Source organism: Helobdella robusta (assembly GCF_000326865.2).
Source record: "Helobdella robusta unplaced genomic scaffold HELROscaffold_37, whole genome shotgun sequence".
In the NCBI taxonomy this organism is placed as follows: Eukaryota; Metazoa; Annelida; class Clitellata; order Rhynchobdellida; family Glossiphoniidae; genus Helobdella; species Helobdella robusta.
The window spans coordinates 1,315,744-1,343,243 of NW_008704785.1; the positions used below are offsets into that span (position 1 = coordinate 1,315,744).

Here is a 27,500-nt window from a genome sequence, read left to right on the forward strand (position 1 = left end):
TGCGAAGAAAATGTTCAGTGTATTTATAATGGACGGGTGGCCATTAAACTTAGGTTCAAACTTTATGTCCCAACATGGTGTCCATCATTTTATATTAGCCAGACACTGACTACCTTATACTGGTACTACCTTAGTTGCTACTACATTTTTATACTATTTTAGTTATACTACGTTATGTTAATACTACCCTGTTGATGTCTTATAGGTACGTTCAAAAATACTAACTTACTCGCTACTATTTTTACGATAATTTTACTTTAGAATTGTCATCTTTTTAATGCTACTTTGAAATTTTACTCTGTTTTGAGTAATTTGATAATTTTTAGACCATAAATAGCCTCTTTAATAACTTCTCAATAAGTATTAGTTTTTTTTTAAATTGATATAAGTATTTGAGATGGTTATTATTTATATTAGTATTCAGTATAACCGGAGTTTGTGGTTTTATTCAGTAGTAGTAGAGTTTATAGAGTTAGTTATAGTAAACCGTGCTATTTAAAATTTGGCAAGAGTAGTATTAGCATGTAATCACTGCCTCTTCAGTAAAAACTTACTTTAATTTGATTATTTACTAGATTAAATTTTGTATTTCTAATAATTATATGAAGAGTTTTCAGCTTGATCGCTTCTAATTACCTCTTTAGTAATTTGCTATGCTATAATTAAAAGAATTAATCAATTAATCTTCTTTTTTCTTCTATATTTGGTTCTATTTAATGATTTTTGATAGAATCATTCAAATATGAATTATTTATAATTAAAACACTTTTTTTTAGAAGTATATCTTGCAACCTTATGACCAGCTAATTTCAGTATTCGCGTTGTTCAATTAAAAAGTTTCTTATCTTTGTTTTTTTACTATCGCTCCTCTTTGTTCGGCACGACGAATGGTTCAAGTTTTGTCATTTTAACAGGAATTAGCTTAAAAAACACGGACAACAATTAATTTAACATAACGACATCACTATTTTGAAGTGGTAAATAGAGAAATAATGCCACGAATTAGCAGTCACCACGCAAAACAAACCGCCCCGACTTCTTCAATGGAGACCCTAATTGAGAATGACGAAAGTAAGCCAGAGCCCGAAGAAGAGGAATCCGGAAAGGCAACAACGGAGGCAGAGCCAGACTTATCTAGTAGTGATATCGCCGATAACAATCAAAATCTCAAACCTTATAAAAAACCTCCCAGAAAATTTGACTGGCTTTTGGAGAAACAGCCGTGGGCGAATTGGAGAGAAAAAGCCAAAATAGGGTCAGATTTGAAGGATGATGGCGATTGTTTTTTCAGACATGGTGACATAACAAATGCTTTGAAAAAGTACCACAAGGCATTTTTGTACCTGAGAGGGGCTGAGGTCGATAAGTCCCAAATTTATGAATACAACGCACCAATTATAATGCACCCGAATGGTGGTTCCACGATTGTGAAAAATCCTGAACTTGAAAATTTGAGGGCAACTGTGTCGGAGTGTGCCAACAATATTGCCAGTTGGTCTCTTTCTTTTTTTTACTAGTAATTTTTGTAATTTTATAAATCAATTCAATTTAACTTTTACTGAAACCGCCAACCAACATGCACATTGTAGGCTGCCTATTGATCAAGGAGAACCCTGACTATGATCGTATCCTAATTAGAATCGATCAGGCTCTCAAGTTCAACTCTGAAAACTGGAAAGCGTTGTACAACAAAGGTTACTAGTGTGTGTGTGTGTCTGTCTGTGTGTTAAATTAAGAACAATGAAATTATTTATTGGTAAGAGGTACATGGTCTTTTTTGAGTTGCATTGACTGAGTTTGAATGCATGTAAGTCCACCATAGTAATGAAATAAAATAAACACACATACACATATAACATTATTCCGAAAGGTTTCATTCTGTATCAGCAAAAAAATTTTGAGGGTGCAATGTGGCTACTGAAAAAAGCATCTCGAAAACCTGAAAGCAATGCTGGTTAGTGAGTTATTTTTGTGATCTTTGGTAAATTCCGACAAAATGAAGAGAAAATTTCGATAATTTTAACTTTTTGATAACTTTCTTAAAGATAATTCTTTTTTTAAATCATAATACATTAATCCAGTAATAAGATATACACTAGTATAAATAATATGGATTAAATTACAGTCATAATAAACTATATTATATTATTCTATATTATATTATATTATATTATAGAGCCCAACGTCAAAAAATACTTGAATCTATCACTGGAGGAACTGAAAGGCAAGGAGCTATCCCTGGACAAAGCCCTAGAAACCTTGTTTCTCCCATTACTGAAATGAATGAATTAATTTCAAAGTGAAATTAATTAATAAATGGCATTTTATTTAGAAGTGGATGAATTCCTAAATGGAAATAATTAATAAATGGTATTTTGTTTGGAAGCGGATGAATTTCTAAATGAAAATAATTAATAAATCTTAAATAATTTTTAATAAAAATGACGATTAATCTAAGAAATGTATGTAAAAAAGAGATAAAGAGATATGAATCTACAAGGAAAGGAGTCAGTTATTAGGTGATAAGTCTGGATTAGTTTGTAGTTGGTTGGGTAAAAAAAAATTTACAATTTTATTAGGATTAAAAGGAATGTTTAGAATGTTTTTCTGTATATACTATTTGTTGATAAATATTACACACACACACATTTCTTTGTATATGTGTACACACGCGCAGGCACATACAGCTGTACACATGCACACACACATTTATGTATGAACAAACATGCACTTGCAAGAACGTATTTAGATAAGTATAATAAACCAGATTTTTTTTTCTTGTCTTTATCAACTGCGTACATTAAACTTTTTACGAATCAATGTTTTAATTTATTTTTCATAAATACCTCATGAACACGTATTCTCCGGTACTCGTATGTACTGTACATAACTGTATATATACAATAATGTATATATACAATACATATGTTTATTCATAAGTATGCATGTTTTTTTATGTGTGTTTGTAAATTTTTTTCTATTTGTCATAAGGGCAATTAGTTATCTAGTACATATATATATATATATATATATATATATATATATATATATATATGTACACACACAAGATTTGAAGTTATTTATGTTGCATGTCACAGATCTTGATTTATTTTTTAAATAAAAAAAATTTATTTCACAAGAGTTTATAAATGTATTTTGCCATGTTTTTCGTTTTCTTTACATTTTTGTAGCACGTAATTTTTTGAGCGTTTTTCTCCTTTTATCTTATTGATGTAATTATCCATCCGTATACACGTTACATCACATTTTTATTAACAATCATTTATATATATATATATATAATTTATTTTTTATATTCATAAATTACGTGAATTATTGTTAAATAAAATCAATCAATTAATTAATATAAGTGTAATTTTGGCTGCTCAAGTTATCATCTGTAGTGAATTTATCTTTGAGAGTATCGTTACTTTGATTGACATTCATTGGGGGCTAATGGAGATGATGTTGATGTTGTTGGTGATGGTGTTGTTAATGTTGTCGTTGTTAATGTCGGTGTTGTTGTTTTAAATGACGCTGTTGACGATAGTTTTAGAGCTGTTGGTACTTCTTCAGATAACAATTGTTGTTGTTGTTGCTGTTGTTGTTGATGCTTCAGAGATTGCAAGAACATCTGTATCGGCTCTCTTGACTGACTCTGCTCGTAATAAAATATTGGCAATGATTTATGTTGTTGCTGCTGAAGCTGTTGTTGTTGCTGTGATGTTGTTGTTGTAACGTTGTTGTTGTCGTCATTGTAGGTGTGATTGTTGTCATCAGCCATCACCATCTTCACTCCTATTCTTCTTGGTCTAGATTCCTTCTCCAAGAAATCCACAAACAACTCGAAGAACGACTGAAGGAATAGCGAAAAATGGAGGAATAATAAAAGAATTAATCGTAATTATAGTAGTAATAATAATAGTAATTGATTTATTATAATGTGAAAATATGTTAATTTTTTATAATATAATCATGCTGATTTACTTTTATCACACACACACATAAACATACATACATACACACACACATACATAGACACACACACACTAACATGTTCGTCCGCTGTAAAAGAGGACTGCCTTGTTAGATCTGTGTATCTACTTGTTGCTGTAACCTATAAATAATTATAGTTACAACTATAATATAATAATAATTATAATGATAATTATGTAAAATAATAATACTGAAACTACTTATCGAGACTTTACCTTATTAATTTCACCAACTGAGAAGTCCAGGTATTTACATATGATACTGATGGCCTCTTGTTTTTTATCAGAAGGCGCTTGTAGGTAGCCAGAGATTAAACTTTTCATTATTAATCTGAAGAATAATGGCTATAATTATTATATTTATTATTATCATTAATAATATTTTGAATAAATGAATAATATTCTTATTAATAGTTAGCTACTTGTCTATTTTAGCGCTGTCATCTTGGCTGATTTTATCAAGTTTAGAGTTTAGTACTATGATCTCTTTGTCTCTTTCTTCAACTTGTAAATTATTGAATGAATGAATTTTATTATGAGGAAGTTAATTATAATTAATAAATAAACACACGCACGCACACACACACACAGACAAACAAGCGAGCACACATACACAAACAAACAAGCGAACACACACGCACATACACAAACAAGCGAACACACACGCACATACACAAACAAGTGAACACACACACACTTTTAAACTGTAGGGATTTTACTCTTTCATTCAACACGTCTAAATCTTTCAGTCTATCGTTTGATCTCATGAGCTGTTCTTGCAATGGTTTGACATTATTCTGGAAAAAAATATCAGTTGTGCTGAAATATAATCAAAATATTATGAATCTAAATGTATACATACATAGTAATTATGAATTATATATTATATTATATTATAGGTAAAAATACCAATAGCAGTAGTAATTATTTTTGGTAGTAATAGCAATAGTAGCAATAGCAGCAGAAATATTATTAGCAGGTAGTAGTAGTAGTAGTAGTAGCAGCAGTAGTAGTAGTAGTAGCAGCAGTAGTAGTAGCAGCGGTAGCAGTAGTAGCAGCAGGTAATAGAAGTAGTAAAAGCTGTGTTAATATTGGTAATAATACTAACTTCAAAGTGTTGAATTTTCTCTTTTAGTTGTTCATTGATCTGCCCTTCTAGCTTCAGGTCACGTCTGCACTTCTCCAACTCACTCATCTGCATGATGTGATGATCTGTCATCGTAAGTTAAACCAATTAAATTAATTAATTAATTGATTGATTGATTGATTAACAAATGAATGAATGAAAAAATAAAGAATTGTATCTTAAGTCAATCAAAAGTTAAGCCAGTTAAATTAATTAATTAATTAATTGATTGATTGATTGATTAACAAATGAATGAATGAAAAAATAAAGAATTGTATCTTAAGTCAATCAAAAGTTAAGCCAGTTAAATTAATTAATTAATTAATTGATTGATTAACAAATGAATGAATGAAAAAATGAAGAATTGTATCTTAAGTCAATCAAAAGTTAAGCCAGTTAAATTAATTAATTAATTAATTGATTAACAAATGAATGAATGAAAAAATAAAGAATTGTATCTTAAGTCAATCAAAAGTTAAGCCAGTTAAATTAATTAATTAATTAATTGATTAACAAATGAATGAATGAAAAAAATCAAGGATTTTATCTTCAGGAGCAAATTTATCATAGATTATATTAAACAAATGTTGAAAACCATTTTGAAATTGAAACTAAAGATGTGATGAAAAAAATTGAATTGGAAATGTTATTTATTCATTCTGTCATTCATTTATACATTCATTCATTCATTTATACATTCATTCATTCATCTATACATTCATTTATCCATTCAGTCAATCATTTACTTTTTTCATATTGTTCGAGGACGACGTGAAGATTATTAATAGATGATGAATATTGATCTATAGTAACTCGAGCTTCATCTAATTTCACTTTTAAATCATCTCTCTCGACTATCAGGCAGCTCGTACGCTCCATTAAGTTGGCAATCTTTTCTTGGCTGTGCGACCTTTTGTTGGAGAAGAAAAAAATTTTTAAAAGTAAATCATATAAATATAAAATCTATATTCCTGGTAAGTTTGAAAGAATGTTTTGAGAAAGAATTTTGAATAAGAATTTAAAAATTTTTTTAGAAAAGTCATTTAGAATACCACACACGCACACGCACGCACACACACAATAAAAATAGAAAACCAACTTTATATCATTTTCTACAGTTTGATAATTTGATAGTTTAGATTTCAAAATTTCGAACTCTTTTGTTAATTTTGATCTTTCCCTTTCAAATTCTAAGGCATCCTGAGTGTATCTCTCCTCCATGTCTAATAGATGTTTTCGTAGTCTTTGATTGTCTTTCTCTAGATGTTGCTGCTGTTGATGTTGTAGTTGCTGAGCTTGCATTTGAACCTGGTTCCTTTCAGTCTCATTCTAGGGTTATTGTAGAGAAGAGAAAAAAAATTAATTCTAAATAAAATTCAGAGACTTTGAAATAACTAGTTGTGAAGGTAAGGATAACTAAACAATAAACATGTTAAAATATACTTTCAACAAGCAAATTAAAGCAACCGGAAGCTTCTGAAATCATTCAAAAACTTTTAAAAGTTGAAATGAATGAAAAAAGAATTGAAAAATGGAAAAAATTTAAGAGAATTAAAATGATAAATACCTTCAGAAAATCATTTATGGCAGTTGTACATCGATTGCTAGGTGTACATTGTTGTACATTTTCTAGATCTTTTTTTAATGTAATATTTTCATTAATCAGTTTTCTATTTTTCTCAATTTCTAATCTCAACTTTTCATTTAACAAAGCGTATTTTTCTCGTTCATTTTTTACAAAGGCATTCAAATTACTTAAATCTTCTTTGGACGTTAATAATTCATCTAGAGATTTATTTTTCTCAAATTCTAAATTCAAAAATTTCTTCTTTTCACAGTCTAAATTGAAATTAAGTGATGCTATCTGCTTCCTATGCTCCTCCTCTGCTGATATCAACTCATTTCTAGCACAGGACAGCTTCTGAACTAAACTGAAAGCCTGATTCTTTGAAGTCTCAAGAGCATTTTTTAAAGTTGTCTGCTCTGTGCATAGAAAATGAATTTGCTGTTTTAATCTTAGCCTCTCTTGTTCAAACTCGTTTGCTAGTGAATTCATTAAATCATTGTTGGGCTGTTGTTGTTGTTGGTGCTGTGAATTTTTGTTTAAATTTTTATCTGATGATTTTAACTCTGAAAAAAATTGTTCCACTTGACTGCTGGTAGAATCTAGTTTCAATTTAATAGAAGCAGCAGAGTCAGTAATGTAGGTGGCATACTCGTTCAAATGAGTTATCACAAGCTCCAGTTTTTGTTGATTAGCTGTGTTCTGGGCCTGTAGACGACTTATTGATTTAAGGCAAGAGTCATTCTCTGCCCTCAGTTGGGTTAACTTGTTTTCAAGAACTTTCTCGACATCGGTTCTCTTGATATAATAATTAATTAAATTAATTAAATTTAAAATTTTAATTAAAAAAAACTCAAAATTGATTTGCATGTGAAAAAGTTAAAAAGGTTCAAAACCTGAACCTCGAAAGTTTCTGACAAATTTTCTACGTCAACTTTCTTATAAATTTTTGAACTGTGGTAATCGTTAGAGGCCGTTAAAGACATTTTTGCCGAAAAATTTTATAAAAATAAAATGTAAAATTTAAACTTAAAAAAACAAAACAGAACGAAAAAAGTGCGATATCGTTCATTCACAAACAGAATTAGAGATATGCGGTCCCACTAAAAAGTCTAATTAAAAGTACTTTAATACTTACTTTTACACAAAGTTTTTTTATTTAATTAACTTAATAAATATTTTTATTAATATTGAAATCACTAATAATAGTTAAAATTAATTATTTAGAAGAAAGTTTGTCAAAATTGGCTGAACAACCGAACGGAACGGCATAACAAACACCTATTTACTTTTAATCTCTTATTAGTTTCACAAACAAGTCGATTAATTATTCCGTACTAATTCCTAACTAACGTACCAACAGTATTTTTATAAAATCTTAAATCCAACATCAATTTTTTCAAAATCAAAATTTTTAATCCGCTGCTTTAAATATGACGGACACAGAAAAAAAGGCGCACGAATTCGTCGCCCAGGCTGACAAAAAACTAAAATCCGGGGGAGGATTTTTTGGGTCTTTTTTTGGGTGCGTTTGCAGCTTTTCAAATTTTGTTTTACATTTTTTATTACAAATCTCTTTTGTCAAATTCTTTATTAGTTTCAATAAATAGTACTCTTCTCTGCCTCTAGTGATTGATTAGGCCCAATTGGCCTGTTCCACTATCTATTGGCCTCTATTGCTATTCTATATTTTATTTTATATATACAATAGATATAGATATTTTCATAATTCTCAGAGGATCTTCTAAATTGGAAGATGCAGCAGAACTGTACCTGAAGGCTGGCAACAATTTTAAGATGGCTAAACAGTGGAGTGGTCAGTTATTATTTTTATCATTTTTACTTTTAATTACTATAACTATATTATGCTAATATTACATTATAAATGATTTAATAGTCATTTATTCAGAAATCAAACATTTGTTAAACCTTTCCCTAATTTTCCTAATTTAGCTGCTGGGGACGTTTTCTGTAAGGCGGCCGCTCTTTACTTAAAGTTGGACAGTAAACATGAAGGCGCTTCTCAATATGTAGAGGCTGGAAATTGCTACAAAAAAACTGATGCTGATGGTTAGTGTGATTAGTGGATGGATGGATGAATGGGTGTATGAATGAATGAGTATATTAGTATATAGATGGATGAGTTGATGAATACATTAATAAATGGATTGATTGATGGATGAATGAATGGATCTAAAATTGGATAGATGAATAATGAATTTGATGAATAATTATAGGATTTAATGATAGATTTGTATTAGATGGTGTTGTATTGTATTTTGTTGTATGTGTTGTTTGGTATTGTATTGTATTGTATTGAATTGTATTGTATGGTTTTTTTTTAGTTGTTTTTTTTTTCAAATTAATCTTGTAGAAGCAGTAAAGTGTCTTTTAAAAGCTATTGAAATCTATACAGATATGGTTAGTTATGTGTGTTTGTTTGTGTGTTTGTTTGCGTGTGTGTGTTTGTTTGCGTGTGTGTGTTTGTTTGCGTGTGTGTGTGTGTGTGTGTGTGTGTGTTTTAAAAATGATGATTGATTCGATAATAAAAAAATAATTTAAATGATTTATTTTTTTCATTCATCACACCAATTCATTCATATATTCATTTGTATTTATCCATTCACCTGTCCATCCATCAATTCATCCATTAATTCATCTGTCCATCAATTCATTCATTCACCCCAAGGGTCGTTTCAACATAGCAGCCAAGCACCACGTATCCATAGCTGAGATTTATGAAAATGACAAAGTGGACATAGACAAGGTGAAAATAATTTTTTTTATTTGACTCCCCCCCCAATTAATTTCACCATAATTATAATTATTATATTATAATTATTATATTATAAGTATTATTACTATTATAAGTAAAAATTATTGATAATTATTGTTATTATTGTTCTTTTAACATAGGCAATGTCCCATTACGAGAAGGCTGCAGATTACTACAAAGGAGAAGAGTCCAATAGGTCTTTTGCTTCAGATTCTCTTCTATAATTTTATTCTCATTATTATTTTTTAAAGTTAACTTGAATTTAAATAAAATATTATGGTAAATAATATAGATAATTAGTATTTCTGGTGACACAAAAATACCTCTAGCACTGCAAATATAAAATATTATATTATAATATATAAAGACCAAAAAAGAGAATTAATATTAACAATAAATACATTAACAGTAAAAATGGGTATAATTAAATTAAAATAATATCTTCTCTTATTTGTTACCTTTTCTTATTTATTGTCTTTCATTGGAAATGGACGACAGCTCGGCCAATAAGAACCTGCTGAAGGTGGCCCAGTACGCAGCTCAGATGGAGCAGTACGACAAGGCCATTAATATCTACGAACAGGTGCGCTCGTAATTAGGTTTCATTCGAATAGACAGATGGATGGCCATTAATGAATGAATGATTGAATGAATGAATGAATAGATAGATAGATAGATAGATGAATGGCCATTAATGAATGAATAAATGAATGAATGAATAGATAGATGAATAAATGAATGAACGGATGGATGGATAAATGAATGAATAGAGGGATGAATTATTGAATGAATGTGTGGGGCTGTACAATAATGCCATTATTATTTTTTTGGGGGGCTTCAAACCTTAGGTGGGCATGTCTACGATGGATAATCAGCTGTTGCGTTACGGTGCAAAGGATCATTTCTTCCGGGCCGCACTCTGCCGGATGTGCCAGGATACTGTGGACGCCATCAACTCCCTGGCCAAGTACCAAGAGATGTTTCCCGCCTTTTCCGAGTCCAGAGAATGCAAATTACTCAAGGTATGCATCCGTGCGTGTGTGTGTGTGCATTGTGTGTGTGTGCATTGATCTGGTGGTTGACTGATTGGTTGGCAAATTACTTCACGCGATAATCGCGAATCCGTTATACAATAATTATAGAACATTAATTAATTATGAATAATAATAATAATAATAATGATAAAATAATTATTATTTGAAATAATACTCCCCACCAGAGTCTGCTATCGGCATGTGAGGATCAAAATGAGGAAAGCTTCACTGACGCAGTACGAGAATACGATAGCATCTCTCGCCTGGACCAATGGTACACCGCCATTCTACTACGAATCAAGAAGCAGATCGACAACGATGGCGATATGAAATAATAATTTAAATTATAGACATAATTATCATAATTATATTATAGTTATTATAATTTTAGACATAATTATCGTAATTATATTATAATTATCATTTTTTATTATTGTCGTTATTGCTATTTTTTATTATTTTACAAAAATTTGAATATGAAAATTATGAATATGGTTAATGTTAACGTTTGCATGTTGTTGTTACATCAGAAAGATGGCTCCATAGCATTCATACCACGATGATAATAATATAATATACGCAATATAATTTTATTATTATTATTTTTGTAAATAAATACAAACAATTGAATATTATCAATGGATTAAATTAAGGTTTTAATTATCGTTTGTATATATTTAATCAAATATTATATTGAGAATTACGTAATTTTCTCCTACAAATTGTTATCCTTGCTATTGTTAACCTTTACTATTATGTATTTTTATTGTTATTATTTATAGTTTAAAGCGTTGGTTGAAGGGTTTTTTTTCAAAGGCTCTATGTGTTCGCAATGGCTTTGGCAAGAACTAAAAAATGTTTTTCTTTGCTATAATTTTGGGTTTTATACTTGATTAATTTTAGCCATCTTTTACCCTTTTCATTCTCTCTCTCTCTCTCTCTCTTCCTAACACACAAACACACACAGACATACATACATACATATACACATCTATGTTTATGCACATTTATATATTTATATATATATATAACCCTTTATTGTATCGGTTAGGTTTCTATTTCTATCACAAATAATTTTTCAAAAATCTTACAAAATTGTGAACGAACTTTTCATCACTGTCATTATTATCTTCATTACCATCATCATTTGTTATATTAAAATTATTAAAACTAATTAATTAAAATTGAATTATTAAAAAAAAATAATATTGATACGATGTAATTCTGCTCTGTCTTTCATAGCCCATTATAATTTTACACCGCACTCCATGTATTATATACAAGCAAATTTAAAATAGAAAATTTTCTGTTTGATAAACACACACACACGCGCGCGCGCGCGCGCACACACATATATATATATATTTCCATTGGGACATGGCAGCAGTTGAAAAAACTAAATATTGATTATGGGTTGCCTATATAAATATATATTTTAAATTATTTTATATTTAATAATTATAGTAATACTGTAATTATTTTCATAATTATAGTATTATGAACTGTTCGTAGAGGCACTGTCGAACTTTGTAGTAGTCGTCACAAACTGTTCCTTCCAGAAGAATCATTCCTAGCTCGTTCTGTCGGAGAGGTTGTTAGAAAAATTATTTTAAAATTATGAATAATTATTTGTTATTATTACTATAATTATTATTGGGGATTGAAAAAATAGAGAGAAAGAGAGAGAGAGAGAGAAACAAAACGATGTTTTATAATAGCAACTTGGTCGTTAGAACAATAAATATAGACCGACAGACAGACGAATACATGTAGTAGATATACAAAGACAAACACACAAACGAATCAAATCAGTGACAAACACACAGACGAACAAACGCACAATCAGACAGGAAAACGAACGAATACAATCAGAGACAGATGTACAGTCAGACAGCCAGACAGACAAACATACACACACACACACACACACAGACAAACAAACAAAACAAAACCTTCTTGACGGCAACTTTGTTATTACAAATGAGCACACCTCCACTCATCTCTGCTTGCACGCCCTGACTGATGACATACTGCTTGAAGTCAGACAGACGTGGAATGTTTATGAAGATCGCCGAATGCTTCTCCACCTGTAAGTTTGAATATATTTATGTATGTATGTGTGAACTTGTATGTGTGACTTGTATGTTTGTATATGTGTATATATATGTTTGTTTGTTTGTATGTATGTATGTGTGTATGTTAGTAGGTAGGTAGGTATGTATGTATGTTTGTTTGTTTGTTTGTATGTATGTTTGTATGTATGTATGTTTGTATCTATGTGCGTAAGTAAAAAACCCTGAACCTACCAAATTGGGAGCTAGCGGAACTAACGCAGGCATGACGTCATCGTCGACGTCACGACCATCATCATCAACATCCATCGGATCATTACTACCATCGTCAACGTCCATGTCACGATTGTCACTGTCGTCACGACGCTTCTCTTTTTTGATGTTTATCGATGTTGTTGCTGTTGTTGTGGCTTCAGATTTTTTTTCGGTTTTAATAATGGTTCCTTTGGAAGATTCGAGAAGAATGAGTGAGCGAATGAGTGAATGAGATGAATGAATGAGCGAATAAAACATATACTAATAAATGAATGAATGATGAATTAGTCATTGAATAAAAAATAACATACAAACTTGAGTACAAACACATGAACAAACCAACAAAACACATACACACAAACAAACACATACATACAAACAAACATATACATACAAACAAACACATACATACGAACAAACACATACATACAAACAAACACAGGTACATACCATTAAGTTCTGATTTAGCACTGGTATCGGATTGATACTTGGTCATATCGAGCTGTGCATCCAGCCATGTAATTTCCACATCCTTCACGTGTGAAAACTTTAACGCACTGACCACTGAATCTTTTAGTTTTACCTTTTTGGGGGGTTTTATTTTTGTTTATTTTATTATTATTATCATTATTTAATATAATTATTGTTTCAACCATTCTCACATTAGCCAATCAAATTTCAATCATTCTTCTATTAGCCAATCATCTAATCAACTCCTTTCTTTCTTCTACACACACACACACCCACATACACACACACACACACCTGATATATGTGCCTGTCCGTGGTAGCATCTAACACCTCATTGGTCCGCGGGATTAGGACACGCCCCCCCTGCATCACGTGACTCTGCCATTCATCGACCAGACGGGTGGTGTTCTTTTTGTTCCCTCTCACTAAGATCTTGGGAAGATTGGATGAAAAAAATTTAACTTTTTAACGGCTATGAACTGATATGAGAGTCAATCTGTCAATCAATTATTCAATCAACCAATCATCTAATAAACCAATCAACTACCTAATTTAAAACCCAATCAATCAACCAGCCAACCAATCAATCAGTCAACCACCCACCAGATCAATCAGTCAATCAATCAATGGACCAACCAGCTGCCTAGGTTTAACTTTCGAGATGATGCTTTTAATAGACTCGCCATCGGACCGGCCTTCGAAGTCGATGAAGACGATTTTTGATTGGATCTCCAGTGTCTCGGTTGAACGTATGCACTTGTGTACGTCTGCCGTGTCTGTTCAATCAATCAATCAATCAATTAGTCAATTAATCAATCAATTAGTCAATCAAACAAACAATCAATTAGTTAAACAATGACCTAATAAATTCCAGCAATTAGAATTGGAAAGACAAAAGAATATATAACAAGGGGTAATAATCAGAAAGAACCAAACGAGAAATTCAAAAAAGAGAATGATAGATAGATGGAATAGATATGGAGAGAGAGAGAGAGAAATAGAGAGAGAGAAAGAGAGACCACACACACACACACACAGACAACCTTTTATTTCAGTGTTCTTCCTACCCTTCAATACTTTCGCATTATTCATCGCATTTTGGCCGTCTGCAAATGCAAAGAGCTTCGGACTGTTTGAGAATGAAGAAATTATATTATAACTATTAATAATTATGACTCTAATAAATAATATAAACTACTCGATCATTCAGCCAGTCAATATATCAACCCTTCAACCAACCAAATCACACAAATCAAACTAAGCAAACAGACACCGCCACTAACATCAATGAAATCATTCATTCATTTATTCATTCATCCATTCACCCATCCATTCATTCATCCATCCATTCACTCCTAAAAAAGAGACAAACTCGACGAAGGTCCCATACGCGTCAAACTTCATCTTCTCCTCCCTGAACGGGTAGACATACTGGGCTTTCTTGAAGTGCCGTATGTTTAAAATTTTCTGGCGGTAGAAAAAAAAATGCATTTGTTTGTTTGTTTGTTTGTTCGTATGTTTGCTTATGTTTGGTCGTTTGTTTTGTTTAGTTTATTAACTACTACTACTGCTGCTACTACTACTGCTACTACTTCTGCTACTACTGCTACTACTACTACTGCTATTACTATTCCTACTACTACTACTACTACTACTATTACTACCACAGCAACTACTACTACAGCAGCAACAACAACAATTACAACAAACCTCGTGTCTTACGTGTAGATCAAACTTATTTTTGTGCCAGAGAGTCTCAACCCTCTCCTCCTCCTCCCCTGAATCACTATCATAACTCGCATCCAGTTCTTCCTTTATTCTGAAAACGAATAAAAACATTATTATTATTATTATTATTAGTGTGTGTGTGTATGTATGTGTGTGTATGCGTGTGTGTGAATACTAACTTGACGTCGTCGTATGTGTAATCGTCATCATCATTTAGTGATTTATTCTCCTTCATTTCATCCAGCTCCCTTCCTTCTAGCTTCACTTTTCGTTTAATCTGTCCGGGCAATTGATGAAAAATTTAAAAGTTAATTTAAACTAAATTGTATTTTTCAAGCTTTACAGAACTGTTTACTAATTCTATAGCAAATGTAATTGCCAAAGGAATAAACCATTTTTTATGTATGTATGTGTGTATGTATGTATGTATGTATGTGTGAATATACATGTGTATGTATGTATGTATATGTGTATGTATGTATATATTTGTGTATGTATACAACCATACAACCAGATAATACAATACAATACAAATACAATACAAATACAATACAAAAACAAGCTACCTCAAGAGATATAGTCTTTGGGTTAGGATTCTCGTACAAAGTCCTAGCCAAACTTCCTGGTGTCGACCGATTAGTAAGTATGATACAATTGTTCGGGTTCCCACACCACTGGACGAACAAGTCCCTGGTAAATCCGTACTCAAGGTCACAAGGGCTGGCTAGGACGACCTGCGGTAATTATTATTATCGCTATAATTATAATTATATTATTATCGCCATAGTTATATTATTATCGCCATAATCATAATTATATTATTGTTTTTTGTTATAAAAATTACAATTTTTGAGCTCAGCAAGTCTTGGATTATTATTATCATCATTAATTATTACTATCGCCACCATAATAATTAATATTATAAGTAAAATTATTATTAGTATAAGTATAATTATTATAATAAGTATAATTATTATTTAAATTACAAACTTTAGGCTCTGGGATCTTGGCAAGCTCTTGTAGGGTGTGGCATATTTGTAGGAATTTGAACTGGAACGGGTTGGTCCTCTGAGATTCGAACGCCTTCATTATCTTCTCACTCATCCATTCCACCTAATAATAATAATAATAATTAGTAATAGTAATAATAAATAATAATTAATAATAGTAATAATTAATAATAATAATAATAATTAATAATAATAATAAAAACTATGACGAACTTGGGATTTTGCAAAGTCGATGACATTGTATGCCACTCTGTTAAGCATCACTAGACTGTAGGCCGTTAGACCTGAATCCTGGTTCTTCCATAGTTGATCCTAAAAATTATAATTATAAATATTATTATCGTTATTATGACTGTAATTGTGGTTATTATTATGAATAGGTGGACGGATGGATGGATGGACGGATGGATGGATGAATGGCTGTATAAATGAACACATGAAGAAATAAAATTCATTGTGAATGAGTTCGATTGTAATTATGTAATAACTATTATTAACCCTATGAATGGATGAATGAATAAACGAATGAATGAACGAATGAATGGATGAACAGTTGAAAAAATGAATGAATAAAAGAAGGAATGAAAAGAGGAATGATCGAAAGACTAACAAGTAAGTGAGAGACCTCCAAAACTCTACCAGCTGTATCGATGCACACAAGAACATTTCCATCGTTTCGAAGAGTCTTTATCAATGTATCTGTCGTAAGGGAGAAATTATTCATTTATTCACTCATTCATTCCTGCATCAGTTGAAGTCAATCTCCAACAACATTACAATTATAATGACTCAAACTGAAAATGAACAATTACCAATTATGAATGAATGAATGAATGAATGAATGAATGAATGAATGAATGAATGAATGAATGAATGAATGAATGAAAGAGAGAATGAAAGAATAAATTAACACAAACAAACAATTGAATGATTGAAAGACTTAACAAACAAAAGATCAAACAAAACAGCAACTGAATGAATGAACCAAAAACACACAAACAAATGCACACAAAAAGTACACCAACTGTACAACTCTTCGTCCCTGGTCACTCTTTTAGTCTGTGAGTAGTAAGCATTGTACGTATCGGTGATGAACAGATGTGGTCTAACCGCGTGCTCAAATGAACAGCCATTCAAATGCCTAGATGGTCAGATGAAAATAAAATTCTTTTATTATAATAAGATGAAGGTAAATTTTATTCTCTCTCTCTCTCTCTCTCTCTCACACACACACACACACAGACCAACCTTTCTTTTTTATGATTGTAATCGACCCCGTAGACGATGGCCTCCTCTCCATCTTTCACTATCTTCCATATCGTTCCACCGATCATGTACCCTGCTGGGAGGGGCGTGATCTGTAGGCCGGAACCAGATGAACCTAGGTTAAGGTCATTATTATTATTATTTATTAATTTTATTTATTATCATGTTTATTATTATTGTTATTTATTCCAACAGCGAAAACCACACACGCACACACGCACACATATTCTGCAGTTCCGATTTCTTTCCCATTCAATACACACACACGCACACACATAGAATAAAATTGTACAAAGGTACTTTTGAGATAGCAGGACTGGTTATATTTCAGTTGGGTGATTCTCTCGAATGCTACATCTATGTCGTCCAATGAGAACAAGTCGAAATCTTCGTTGATGTCGTGCGACTAAGAGTTAATTAGGTATAAAAATATTAATATTTACAACAATTATCATATAGTTTATTATCATAAAATCATTATTGAAAAAATTAATTTTTTACTAAAACTTAAAAATAAAAAAATAATTTTTCTAACTAACCAAATAAAGATCATACATGAACAACTGCCCCATCTTATTAACAGGCACCGTCGAATACATGGGACACTTCAGGCCAAGTTTACCCACTAAATATGGCAAAGCCCCAAGGTGCAGAGTGTCTGGATGAGATATTAGGACTGCATCGATTTGTGGTATATGCCTAAACAAAGAAAGAATATCAATCCTAACATAAAAACATGATATATGACCGCTTCCTTTTTGTTCATTTCAATAAGAAAAATTATAAATATTCATTATTTACTATTACTACAAAACTGATATTTAGATAGTTCATTTCTTAATTAAATGCACTTTTATCATAGATTAATTAACATTGGATCACTAAAACATTTGATCCCTAGTATATATTTAGATGTTGGTCCACAATTAGGTCAAACAATTGACCTTAAAAAATAGAGGCCAAACGTCTTCTTAAAGACCAAAAGCCTCGATTACCTAACATTATTAAGCTTACCTACCAAGTTCTTATAAAAACAGAAACTTAGATTTTGTATATTAATTAAAAAACCAAATTACAAAGCCATCAAGATAAACCAACCTTTTGAGATTTTCAATGGGTGCCATTTTGAAACTGGCGTCCCATCCGCAGTCGAGAAGAAATTTGAACTCGTCAACTTGGAGCATGTAGCAGGGTGGCCCATCATCGTCAGCACCGGAGAATGCCGTCATTTTTATGATCGATGTCATTCTTTTCTTTAGCTAAGTTTAGATAAAATTAAAACAAAATAACTTTAAAAATAAATTAATTGTCCGCCTGAACTAATTACGTTTTAGATTAAATAAAATTGATTTATTTGAATTTTTAACTTTTAAACTTATAGCAAAACACGGCGAACGTCAGTAAAGGCTTCCAGATAATTGTGCGCTTAAAAGTGGCAACTTATATAAGAGACTAAAATATAAAAATTTCAAAATTACCTGTTTTTCTTTATATTTTCAAGCTTTCAATGTATTTAATTTAAAATTTTGCGTGTGTGAATTGTAGAAACATAAAAATTTTGCGTCTGAATACTTTGAATAAACGCCTGTTCTATATATATATGCCTAAGTAAATGGTCAAAGTCAATTTTTTTTTACACATCCACAATTTACATTTACGATCATAATTTACAAGTTTCTTTATTACTGAGTTAGCATCTATAGTTTTTAATGAATTAATATAGTTAGTGTAAATTTTATTTTTACAAGCGTATGGTCACATTTACGATCATTATTTATGCTACTAACAAGTTTTTTTAATCTATGGTGAATGCATTAAATACTTTTTGCTAAATTATCTACGCTGTTTGTTTACTTTGTTTTATCGCTTGTTCGCTCGTGTTTTTTTACTATTTGTAATTTGTTGCTTTCAAATTTTCCCTACTTTGTCAAAACTGTACTTTGATTATTTTTTTTTCAATTAAATTTGGTAAGATTAGATCAATTTTTGTAATAAATAAATTTTTCATTAAATTTCAATTTTTTTAACTGAACATTTCATGTTCTGGCCATAATAATCAGTAATACTTTTATTTGAAACTTAATAAAATTCCTAATCGTATACTGTATAGATTGATAGATAGGCCCCTAAGATGAAGCGCCATGGGGATGGTCGCAGAGTTAAGATCGACAGCAGGTTCAAAGAAATGCTGACCAGCGATAATTTCAAAGTGACTTATTCAGTGGACAGTAGAGGCCGGCCATTGGCCAAAAAATCCGAATCTGGAGTAGATATTGAAAAGTAAATTTAGATTGTAAATTTAGTTAAGTAGCACTAAGTTTTGTTGATGAATTTTGTGTTGAATTTAATTAAGAAAAAAAAAATGAATATTAATTTAATTAGTTCTAACAACTACCATCTGTTCAATTTTTGATTTGAGTTAAATTAAACTATTAAAGGTCTGTGTGTGAAATTAGTAAGAAAGAGAGAGAGCGTGTGCGTGTGTGTGTGTGTGTTTAAAAGTTGAGGTAAGCTAATGATTGAAAAAAATTTTCTAGCAATCAATTTTAAATCTTTTTTCAACCAGGTACTACCATCTATCAGATAGCGATGATGATGGTAATGATATCCATGGCAGTAATGATGATGATGATGATGCTTCTGAAAGAGTTCCAAAGATAAAAAAATTAAAACGCGACGATGTAGTAAAAAAATCTCCATTGAAGATTAAAACACTGTCACCAAAGAAACCTAATATAAAGAACAATGATGATATTGATGATGATGATGATGATGATGATGATGATGACAGCTCTGATGATGATGACAAAGCTCATTCTAATAGACTAATCAAAGCTGATTATGACGACGATGATGACGACAATAGTGATAGTAGTAGTAGTAGTAGTCCAGATGATGATGATGATGATGATAACGATGATAACGATGGTTAGAATGTTTTAATATTAACAACACTGATTACATTTTTAACATCTAAATTAAGTATGCAAATGAAAATAGTATAATGATTGTAATTTCTGTCACCAAAGACTCTATATCTCATCCTTGGGGGGAGATAGATCGCGAGGCTGCAGTGATGGAGAACCCGACGAGGCGATTGGCTGTGTGTAATATGGATTGGGATCGAATCAAATCCGTCGATTTGATGGTTCTATTTAGTTCCTTTAAACCAGAGGGTGGAATTATCAAGTCTATATCGGTATGTGTGTGTGTGTGCGTTTGTGTGTGCATACGTGTGTGCGTGTGTGCGTGCGTGTTTTAGGCTAAATTCTTTTATCAATGAACTGGCCAATCAGATCTATCCGTCTGATTTTGGTTTGGAAAGAATGAAGGAAGAGGAGTGGAAAGGGCCGAAGGAGTTAACTGAGAAGTCGGATAAAGTAAAATTATTGGATGAAGCGTCAAGTATGTCAAGTTTTTTTTTGTTTGGTTGTTCTTTCAATCATTCATTCATTTATTCATTCATTCATACATACATTCATCCATTCATTCATTCATCCATTCTTTCACTCACTCATTAATTCATTCAAGTAAAAATTAGATAAAAACTTTGAGAATATTGAGATTTTTTAGTTCTTCCTTCTTTTCTTTGATTGATTGATTGATTCATTGATTCATTCATTCATTCATTCACACATTCATAAATACCTCACATACTCATACACACACATACGCACACACACACATACGCACACGTACGTATACACACGCACGCACGTACATAGGCGAGAAATACTTCAAAGAGAAGTTACGTCTGTACCAGTTGAACCGACTCAAGTACTTCTACGCTGTCCTCGAGTGTGATTCAGTAAGCACCGCAGATGCCATATACAGCAACTGCAATGCTATGGAATACGAAAGGAGTTCCACTGTTTTGGATCTAAGGTATTTCTTGGGTGTGCGTGCGTGTGTTGTTGTGTGTGTGTGTGTGTGTTGTATACTGGCTAGCTGGCTGGCTGGCTGGTTTATCACTTATTCTTTGACTGGTTGGCAGCATCACCATCATCACCACTATCATTATAATTCATCATTACCACCACCATCATCAACATCATCATCATCATCATTACCAGGTTCATTCCAGACGATATGACCTTTGATGACCGTGACCCCACTTCGGTTTGCACCTCCTTGCCGCCAAAGGGTTCTTACAAACCGACTATCTTTGTTAATACTGCTCTGCACCAGAGTAATGTATGTTCGTTCGTTCGTTCGTTAGTTAGATTGTTCGTTCGTTCGTTCGTTCGTTCGTTGGTTAGATTGTTAGTTTGTACGTCCGTTCGTTCGTTATTTAGATTGTTATATTGTTCGTTCGCTCGTTCGTTCGTTTGTTGTTTTTATATATTATAAAACATACAAAACAAAAAACAACGCCTAGGTAAAACTAACACTGGTTTAAAGACTAGCATACAAGATGAAGCATACAAACATTAACTAAGGAACAGCAACAGCATACAGAACAAACTACTACAAACAAAACAAACATACGTACAAAACAAACAAACATACAAAACATACATACGTACAAAACAAACACAAAACTAACATACAAACAAACACGCACAAAACAAACATACAATCATACAAAAACATACAAAACAAACATACAAAACAAACATACAAACAAACACACACAAAACAAACATACAATCATACAAAAACATACAAAACAACTCGCCCAGGTCCAACTAACATGGGACGAAACTCCCCAAGAGAGGCAAGCCGTCCTCATGGCAGATTTCACGAAGAAAGAACTGCATGATGACGAAATTAAACATTACCTGGCGTCTTCTTCAGATGAAGAAGCTGCAGCTACTGATGATGATGATGATGACGGTGCTACCGATGACAATGGTGGTTGTGATGATGATGATGCTACTGCTTCTACGACTGCAGCTGCCCGTGAGGATGATGATGATGACGATGCTGGTGATGATGATGATGATTTTTTCATTGCCAGTAGCAAATGTGAGGAGAGCCAGTGTGACGAGGTTAATAATAAAGCCAAGGGAAAGGACGGTAATAAAAATAATAATAATAATAACAACAAAATTAAGAATAATAACAAAAATAAGAATAATAACAAAAATAAGAATAACATTGAAGGTGAGAGTAATGGAAGGAAGAACAAGTTGAATTCAAATGTCAATTTGTACGTGTCACTGTTGAATGAGTTGAATGATGGAAAGCCAAACAGTAGGCGGAAAGATGGCGACGACGACGACGATGATGATGTTCATATGGAAGTGACTTGGGAGCCAGGTATTCTTCCGTCATTCATTCATTCATTCATTCATTCATTCATTCATTCATTCATTCACTCATTAATTCATTCATACACTCATTCATTCATTTATTCAAAGGTTTGAAAGAGGCAGCCGAAGTGATGGTGAAAGAAAATCAGAAGAGTAAGCTGACGAACTGGGAACAGTATCTGGAGAAAAGGCGGGAAAAAAGAAAATTAAGAAAAAAATTTAAAGTATTCTTTTGATTATTTTCGTCTGTCCGTCTGTCTATCTGTCTGTTTGCCTGTCTGTCTGTCTGTCTCTCTGTTCACTTAGTAGAATCGTTTGAAATGTCCACATGATTGAAAAGAATTAAATTATTTTGAATTTTGTTATGTAAAATAGAGAGAAGCGACCAGGAAACAGAAGAACAACGACGATGACGAAGACGACAATGTTACCAAAGATTCTAAAAATAAGCAGAAAAAGTCCAGAGATAAAAAATTGAAGAAGAAAAATCAGCCGGTGAAAGAAAGAGAGCTTACTGAATCTGAAAAAGTGATTAGATATAAATAATTTTTTCACTATTTCAACTTAATTTCATTTTTAATTTGTCTGTTATTATATATTTTTGGTTTCGATAGTTTTATTTCATACAATAAATAGATACTAAATCAAAAAATTGACATACTACATTCATCACTCATTCATTCAATCATTCATTCATCATTCATTCAATCATTCATTAATTCAATCTTTCATTAATTCAATCAATCATTCACTCAATCATTTATTCAAATGCAGGCTGACTTGGAGCTATTAATGATGGATGTAGATGGTGACGATGGCGGTGACGTCAGCAGGAATGGCGACGATCCTAAAATACGAAGTAAGAAAAAATTGAAGAAAATGAAAAAAATGAAGGAAGACCAAGCGGTTAGCCATTTTGTTTTTGTCGTTGGTGTAGCGGCGCCTGTTACTGCTGTTTTAGTTGGTGTGGTTGCGTCTGTGGCTTTTGCTGTAGTAGTCGCTTTCGTTGCTTCTGCTGTTTTGTTTTTGCTTCCGCTATTTTAAAAATTTAATGTTGTCCTTATGGAGTTATTGTCAGTTAGTTAAGAGGTGTGATAGCTTCAGTTATTCTCATTTCAACTCCCACTTTATTGATATCTATTTAGAGTCTAAATCATTTTACTTTTTACAGATTTAATTAATAAATATTTAATTAATTAATTAATTAATTAAATATTTTCGGTTTTTTTCGCAGACTGAAGTATCTGATTCCAGATTTTCGAAGATTCACTCAGATCCAAAATTTTCCGACAAGGCTGAAAAAAGGAAAAAAGAAAAACCCAAATATTAATTATTTAGTAGAAATACTTATTATTATTATTTTTTTTTCTTGTTATTCTTATTATCATTTTGTATTTTTATTATTCTCATTGTTAGAGTGACAATTAACTTTTCTTCCATGCCCTCTTGCAAAATCTCCCCCACAGATATGTTGGTATAAGAATTTGCACTATAGTAACTATGAACTGTAGTAACCATGAATATGAAATAAGTTTCGAATGAATATTTAATTAACCTTACTTTGTAAAAAAATTCAATAAAATTCTTTCCTATTGACGACCTTGGCATTTCAATTTCGTAACTTTCTAAAAAAGACAGCTTATCCAAATGTAACCTTCGTAGATATTTTCATATTTTCTCTCTCTCTCTCTCTTTTTCTCTCTTTCTTTTTTCCTCTTCCTTTCTTTCTCTCCTCGACATAGCAAACTTCGCTAAAGCCATCCTTCTCTAACTTTCCCACTTTGATCAAAACTCTCGTTTTGGCTTTTGGCAACGTCTTAACGATGTCAATCCTCTTAGAATTAGTGCATTCACGCCCTGAAGGTGCAACATCCTCAAATGAGTTGCAGGAAAAAGTTGTTATCCTGATAAGTTCTCTTCATGTAAGCAGAAAAAAAGATGTTTTAAATAAAAATTTGCCCTTTTTAAAATTGAAGCACTCAAATAAAATTTTTAAAAAATTCATAAAATATGGACATCTTTTTTTTATATAGATAGAGTTATATTGCTTCAGTACTATTCACACTCGAACTGTTTCTTGAGGATCTAACTTTACTGCTGCTTGAAATCGTTGCGCTTCTACCTGAGGTTCCACTTGTTCTTTTTGGTATCACACGTTTAAACTTCAGTTCTCTAACTAAAAGAGCTAGCATGAAGAGGAAGGCGATGGTGGTCACACCTGACGTGATGACCAAATATTTGTTGTAAGAATCGTAAAGCTGCATTTGCAATGTTATGATGTCTGTGGGTTCGTCGGAAGGATTGATGATGACGATGGTTTCTAAAGTCTCAGTAGAATTTGTATCATAAATGTCATGTTTGGTAGCTTTGGAAGTTGTTGTAATGATGTTTAAAGTTCCATTGGTTTTATTGCAAAAATCATCTTGCATGTCACAGTCATCAAATATAAGATTGGATCTGTAATGGCCTTTCTTGCAATCTTCCACTGGGATGTTACCAGCTATGTTCAAACTACTGCCGCAATAACATTTGAAACCTGCTTGCATCACTGCTAAACTTTTTGACATTAAAGTGCAGGCATCTTTACATTGCATGTACGACAAACCAGCTCTATTGTAGTGAAGGTCACCTGACACTTTCAAATAACATCCGTAAAATGAGTTTGTTACAGCTTGTTCATCAGTCCAACTACTGCAGCTGACAACGTGTGCGTCTCCATCTTTCGATTCAGTGCACCTTTGTTCACATCTTCCGTTCAAGACACCGCAACTAACTTCATAAACTTCCATCTCTGCTATTGCAGGATTTCCTGTCCCAATCTTTTCGTCTGACTGCAGCAAAACGACAAGCCTTGAACGATATGTAAAATCTTTACAGATAACAGTCATGGGATTTCCAGCTTGTATGGCTTCGTCAGGTCCATAGCCGCATGTTTCTGGGAGATTTCTTGCATCGTCTGATGAACCGAGTTTAATCACAAACTTATCTAGTTGACTGCAAACTCTTTCATTTTCACATAGCTTCCCGTAAATTCTAACATATCCAATGGAATAAAGACTGTGGAAAACAACGCTTATTGTATTTTGATTGTTGTTATCATCCATAACGTAACCGTTATATATTCCGTTATTTGTGGTGTCTTTGTCGTCAGGGATAACTATACCCATCCAATTATCCATTTGATTTAGAACCACGTTCTCCCTAAACACATCGCACAAGTACCATTTGTTTCTTACGGTGCCCAATGGGCAGACGCATTCAACGTACTTATTACCATTGACCGTGGACTCAATACATTTCATCTCGTCACCACAGTCACCATTGTTCCTCGTACAATCTCTTTCTCTGCACGAATCTCCCTTCCAGCCTTTACTACAACCTTCTGGACACCCTTCTTGTATTTCATAGTTTATGATTTTGCAGTGAGAGAAAGTTGATACTCCTCTCTGGAATTCGTAATCTGGTCGCGTAGCAAATACATGAGAAAGGCAAAGATGATGTTCAAATAAATAATCACAGATTTCATTTACATTTTTTGGGCATGCTGTAGAAATTATATCGGATGTTCTTTTAAAAAACTTTCCATAATTAACGGCCTGGAAACAGTCACATTTGTTGGAATCCTTTCTAAAGAATGTCATGTTCATTTCCAAGCAGAAATGCGCACACATTTCGAGATTATCCAGACTGTCAAAATTTCGTGAATATATGGCGCTCTCTTTAGCATTTGGCGTCAAATGGCAGTATAGGTCGTGTATCGAAAGTGGCTTAAATCTATAAACAGAATAAAACTCCAGTCCTCCGCATGCCTTGTTATTACAAAGCTTGTCACACCGCCAGGAAGCCACTGCCGCATCCACACGAGCGACGCGGTTGCATTTGCGACCGTTCGTCAAAGCGATCATGTACACTGAGCTCCAGCAATTTGAAGCACAGTCATCGAAATTACTATCACTTCTTTCTATAGACCAAACTTTTTGAAAGCAGCCGATGTAGTTTAGTTCTAGGCCATTTGCCTCCTTTGGAATAAAGTTTGTTAGCAAAAGAAGAAGGACAGCATTACAAAGATCCTTCATTGTCAGTAAGTACTTATGTATTCATTATTTATAACAGTTGACATTTAAATATTTTCAACATTGTTGATGTTTGTTGTTTATTTAAAACCAGTGACGTCACTACCAAAACAACAATTATATGAAATCTGCATTCTTATTTATTTCAGCGTTTTTTTGGTCCGCTTAAATAAAAGCCTTGAAACCATTCAATTAAGTCTTCTCCCTATATTTCTCAATACAACATATTACAAAAATTTCATTTCACCCAAATGCAAAAAGCACGCACGCACACACTCACGCACACTTGCACATAATTATCTACATAAGAATATGCTATAATTGTTCTTTCCAAACAGCTCTATTGGATTGAAACAGATACGTGATCATTTGATAAATTTTAGGATATCAAAAGAGAGGAAATGTATAAAATGTGAAGGATTTTAAAACCACTCCATTCGGAAATCACGAAATAATTTGCCTCCCCGACTCCTAATTTTTGATTTGGATATCTGACTGAATTAGTCAATCGGTCTCTGCTACCAATTCATTATTTATATCTAGGAAATCCAATTCTTCTCTCTCTCTCTCTCTCTCTCTCTCTCTCTCTTTCTCTCTTTCTTTCTTTTCTTTCTTTCTTTCTGCGTTTCGGTTCGGTTTCATTTTTGGCTATTCCTTTTTTCTCACTCTATTTCTCACACACACATACCCACACACGCACACAATCAACCAATTATAAATGTATATAGGTCGAATTTAGTAATTCTATCTCACTAAAAAATTTTTTATGCCATCGAGCCCGAGTTCAAAACCCGATATATAACTATATATATATAAAATATGTATATATATTTATTCATATATATACATATATAAGTCATTGATATGACATGTCA

General features: G+C 32.3%; 5 protein-coding genes across 5 annotated transcripts; 3 read left to right on the top strand and 2 right to left on the bottom strand.

The window, feature by feature from the left end:
- Positions 1-992: 992 nt before the first annotated feature.
- Positions 993-2,283, top strand: HELRODRAFT_176363 (hypothetical protein; the record flags this gene model as incomplete). Its single annotated transcript, XM_009023582.1, has 4 exons — positions 993-1,491; positions 1,590-1,694; positions 1,871-1,954; positions 2,177-2,283. 4 exons carry the CDS (start codon positions 993-995, stop codon positions 2,281-2,283), a joined length of 795 nt encoding a protein of 264 aa, XP_009021830.1.
- Positions 2,284-8,118: 5,835 nt separating this feature from the next.
- Positions 8,119-10,830, top strand: HELRODRAFT_157419 (hypothetical protein; the record flags this gene model as incomplete). The annotated part of the gene is made up of 9 exons (XM_009023583.1): positions 8,119-8,210; positions 8,422-8,501; positions 8,639-8,755; positions 9,060-9,106; positions 9,375-9,452; positions 9,602-9,657; positions 9,960-10,044; positions 10,310-10,483; positions 10,681-10,830. 9 exons carry the CDS (start codon positions 8,119-8,121, stop codon positions 10,828-10,830), a joined length of 879 nt encoding a protein of 292 aa, XP_009021831.1.
- Positions 10,758-18,602, bottom strand: HELRODRAFT_113444 (hypothetical protein). Its single transcript, XM_009023584.1, has 19 exons — positions 18,396-18,602; positions 17,837-17,996; positions 17,598-17,703; positions 17,280-17,412; positions 17,057-17,172; positions 16,642-16,730; positions 16,245-16,343; positions 16,012-16,134; positions 15,588-15,755; positions 15,197-15,298; positions 15,004-15,105; positions 14,666-14,760; positions 14,328-14,422; positions 13,930-14,069; positions 13,588-13,725; positions 13,294-13,405; positions 12,802-12,965; positions 12,448-12,582; positions 10,758-12,075 (listed from the first exon to the last, which is right to left on the bottom strand). The coding sequence occupies exons 1-19, from the start codon at positions 18,542-18,544 to the stop codon at positions 11,983-11,985; spliced, it is 2,319 nt and encodes a 772-aa protein (XP_009021832.1). The 5' UTR covers positions 18,545-18,602; the 3' UTR covers positions 10,758-11,982.
- Positions 18,603-19,151: 549 nt separating this feature from the next.
- On the top strand, positions 19,152-24,144 carry HELRODRAFT_113446 (hypothetical protein). Its single transcript, XM_009023585.1, has 13 exons — positions 19,152-19,265; positions 19,408-19,577; positions 19,864-20,177; positions 20,327-20,496; positions 20,594-20,702; positions 21,023-21,182; positions 21,371-21,491; positions 21,980-22,339; positions 22,367-22,559; positions 22,661-22,776; positions 22,928-23,080; positions 23,327-23,458; positions 23,787-24,144. Exons 2-13 carry the CDS (start codon positions 19,429-19,431, stop codon positions 23,880-23,882), a joined length of 2,073 nt encoding a protein of 690 aa, XP_009021833.1. The 5' UTR covers positions 19,152-19,265; positions 19,408-19,428; the 3' UTR covers positions 23,883-24,144.
- A 447-nt stretch (positions 24,145-24,591) lies between these two features.
- On the bottom strand, positions 24,592-26,628 carry HELRODRAFT_176369 (hypothetical protein; the record flags this gene model as incomplete). Its single annotated transcript, XM_009023586.1, has 1 exon — positions 24,592-26,628. One exon carries the CDS (start codon positions 26,626-26,628, stop codon positions 24,592-24,594), a length of 2,037 nt encoding a protein of 678 aa, XP_009021834.1.
- Between the last annotated feature and the right edge of the window lie 872 nt (positions 26,629-27,500).

Bases quoted from the DNA above. Each gene is read 5' to 3' on its own strand.
- HELRODRAFT_113444 (XM_009023584.1), bottom strand. From the start codon at position 18,544: ATGACATCGATCATAAAAATGACGGCATTCTCCGGTGCTGACGATGAT. The intron at 14,761-15,003 runs GTTTGTTGTAAT...TTCTACCGCCAG, and splicing joins ATCTACACGTAAGACACGAG to AAAATTTTAAACATACGGCA. The intron at 12,076-12,447 runs GTTTTGTTTTGT...CCTCTCCGACAG, and splicing joins ACAAAGTTGCCGTCAAGAAG to AACGAGCTAGGAATGATTCT.
- HELRODRAFT_113446 (XM_009023585.1), top strand. From the start codon at position 19,429: ATGAAGCGCCATGGGGATGGTCGCAGAGTTAAGATCGACAGCAGGTTC. The intron at 20,178-20,326 runs GTAGTAGTCCAG...CTGTCACCAAAG, and splicing joins CAATAGTGATAGTAGTAGTA to ACTCTATATCTCATCCTTGG. The intron at 20,497-20,593 runs GTATGTGTGTGT...CTGGCCAATCAG, and splicing joins GAATTATCAAGTCTATATCG to ATCTATCCGTCTGATTTTGG.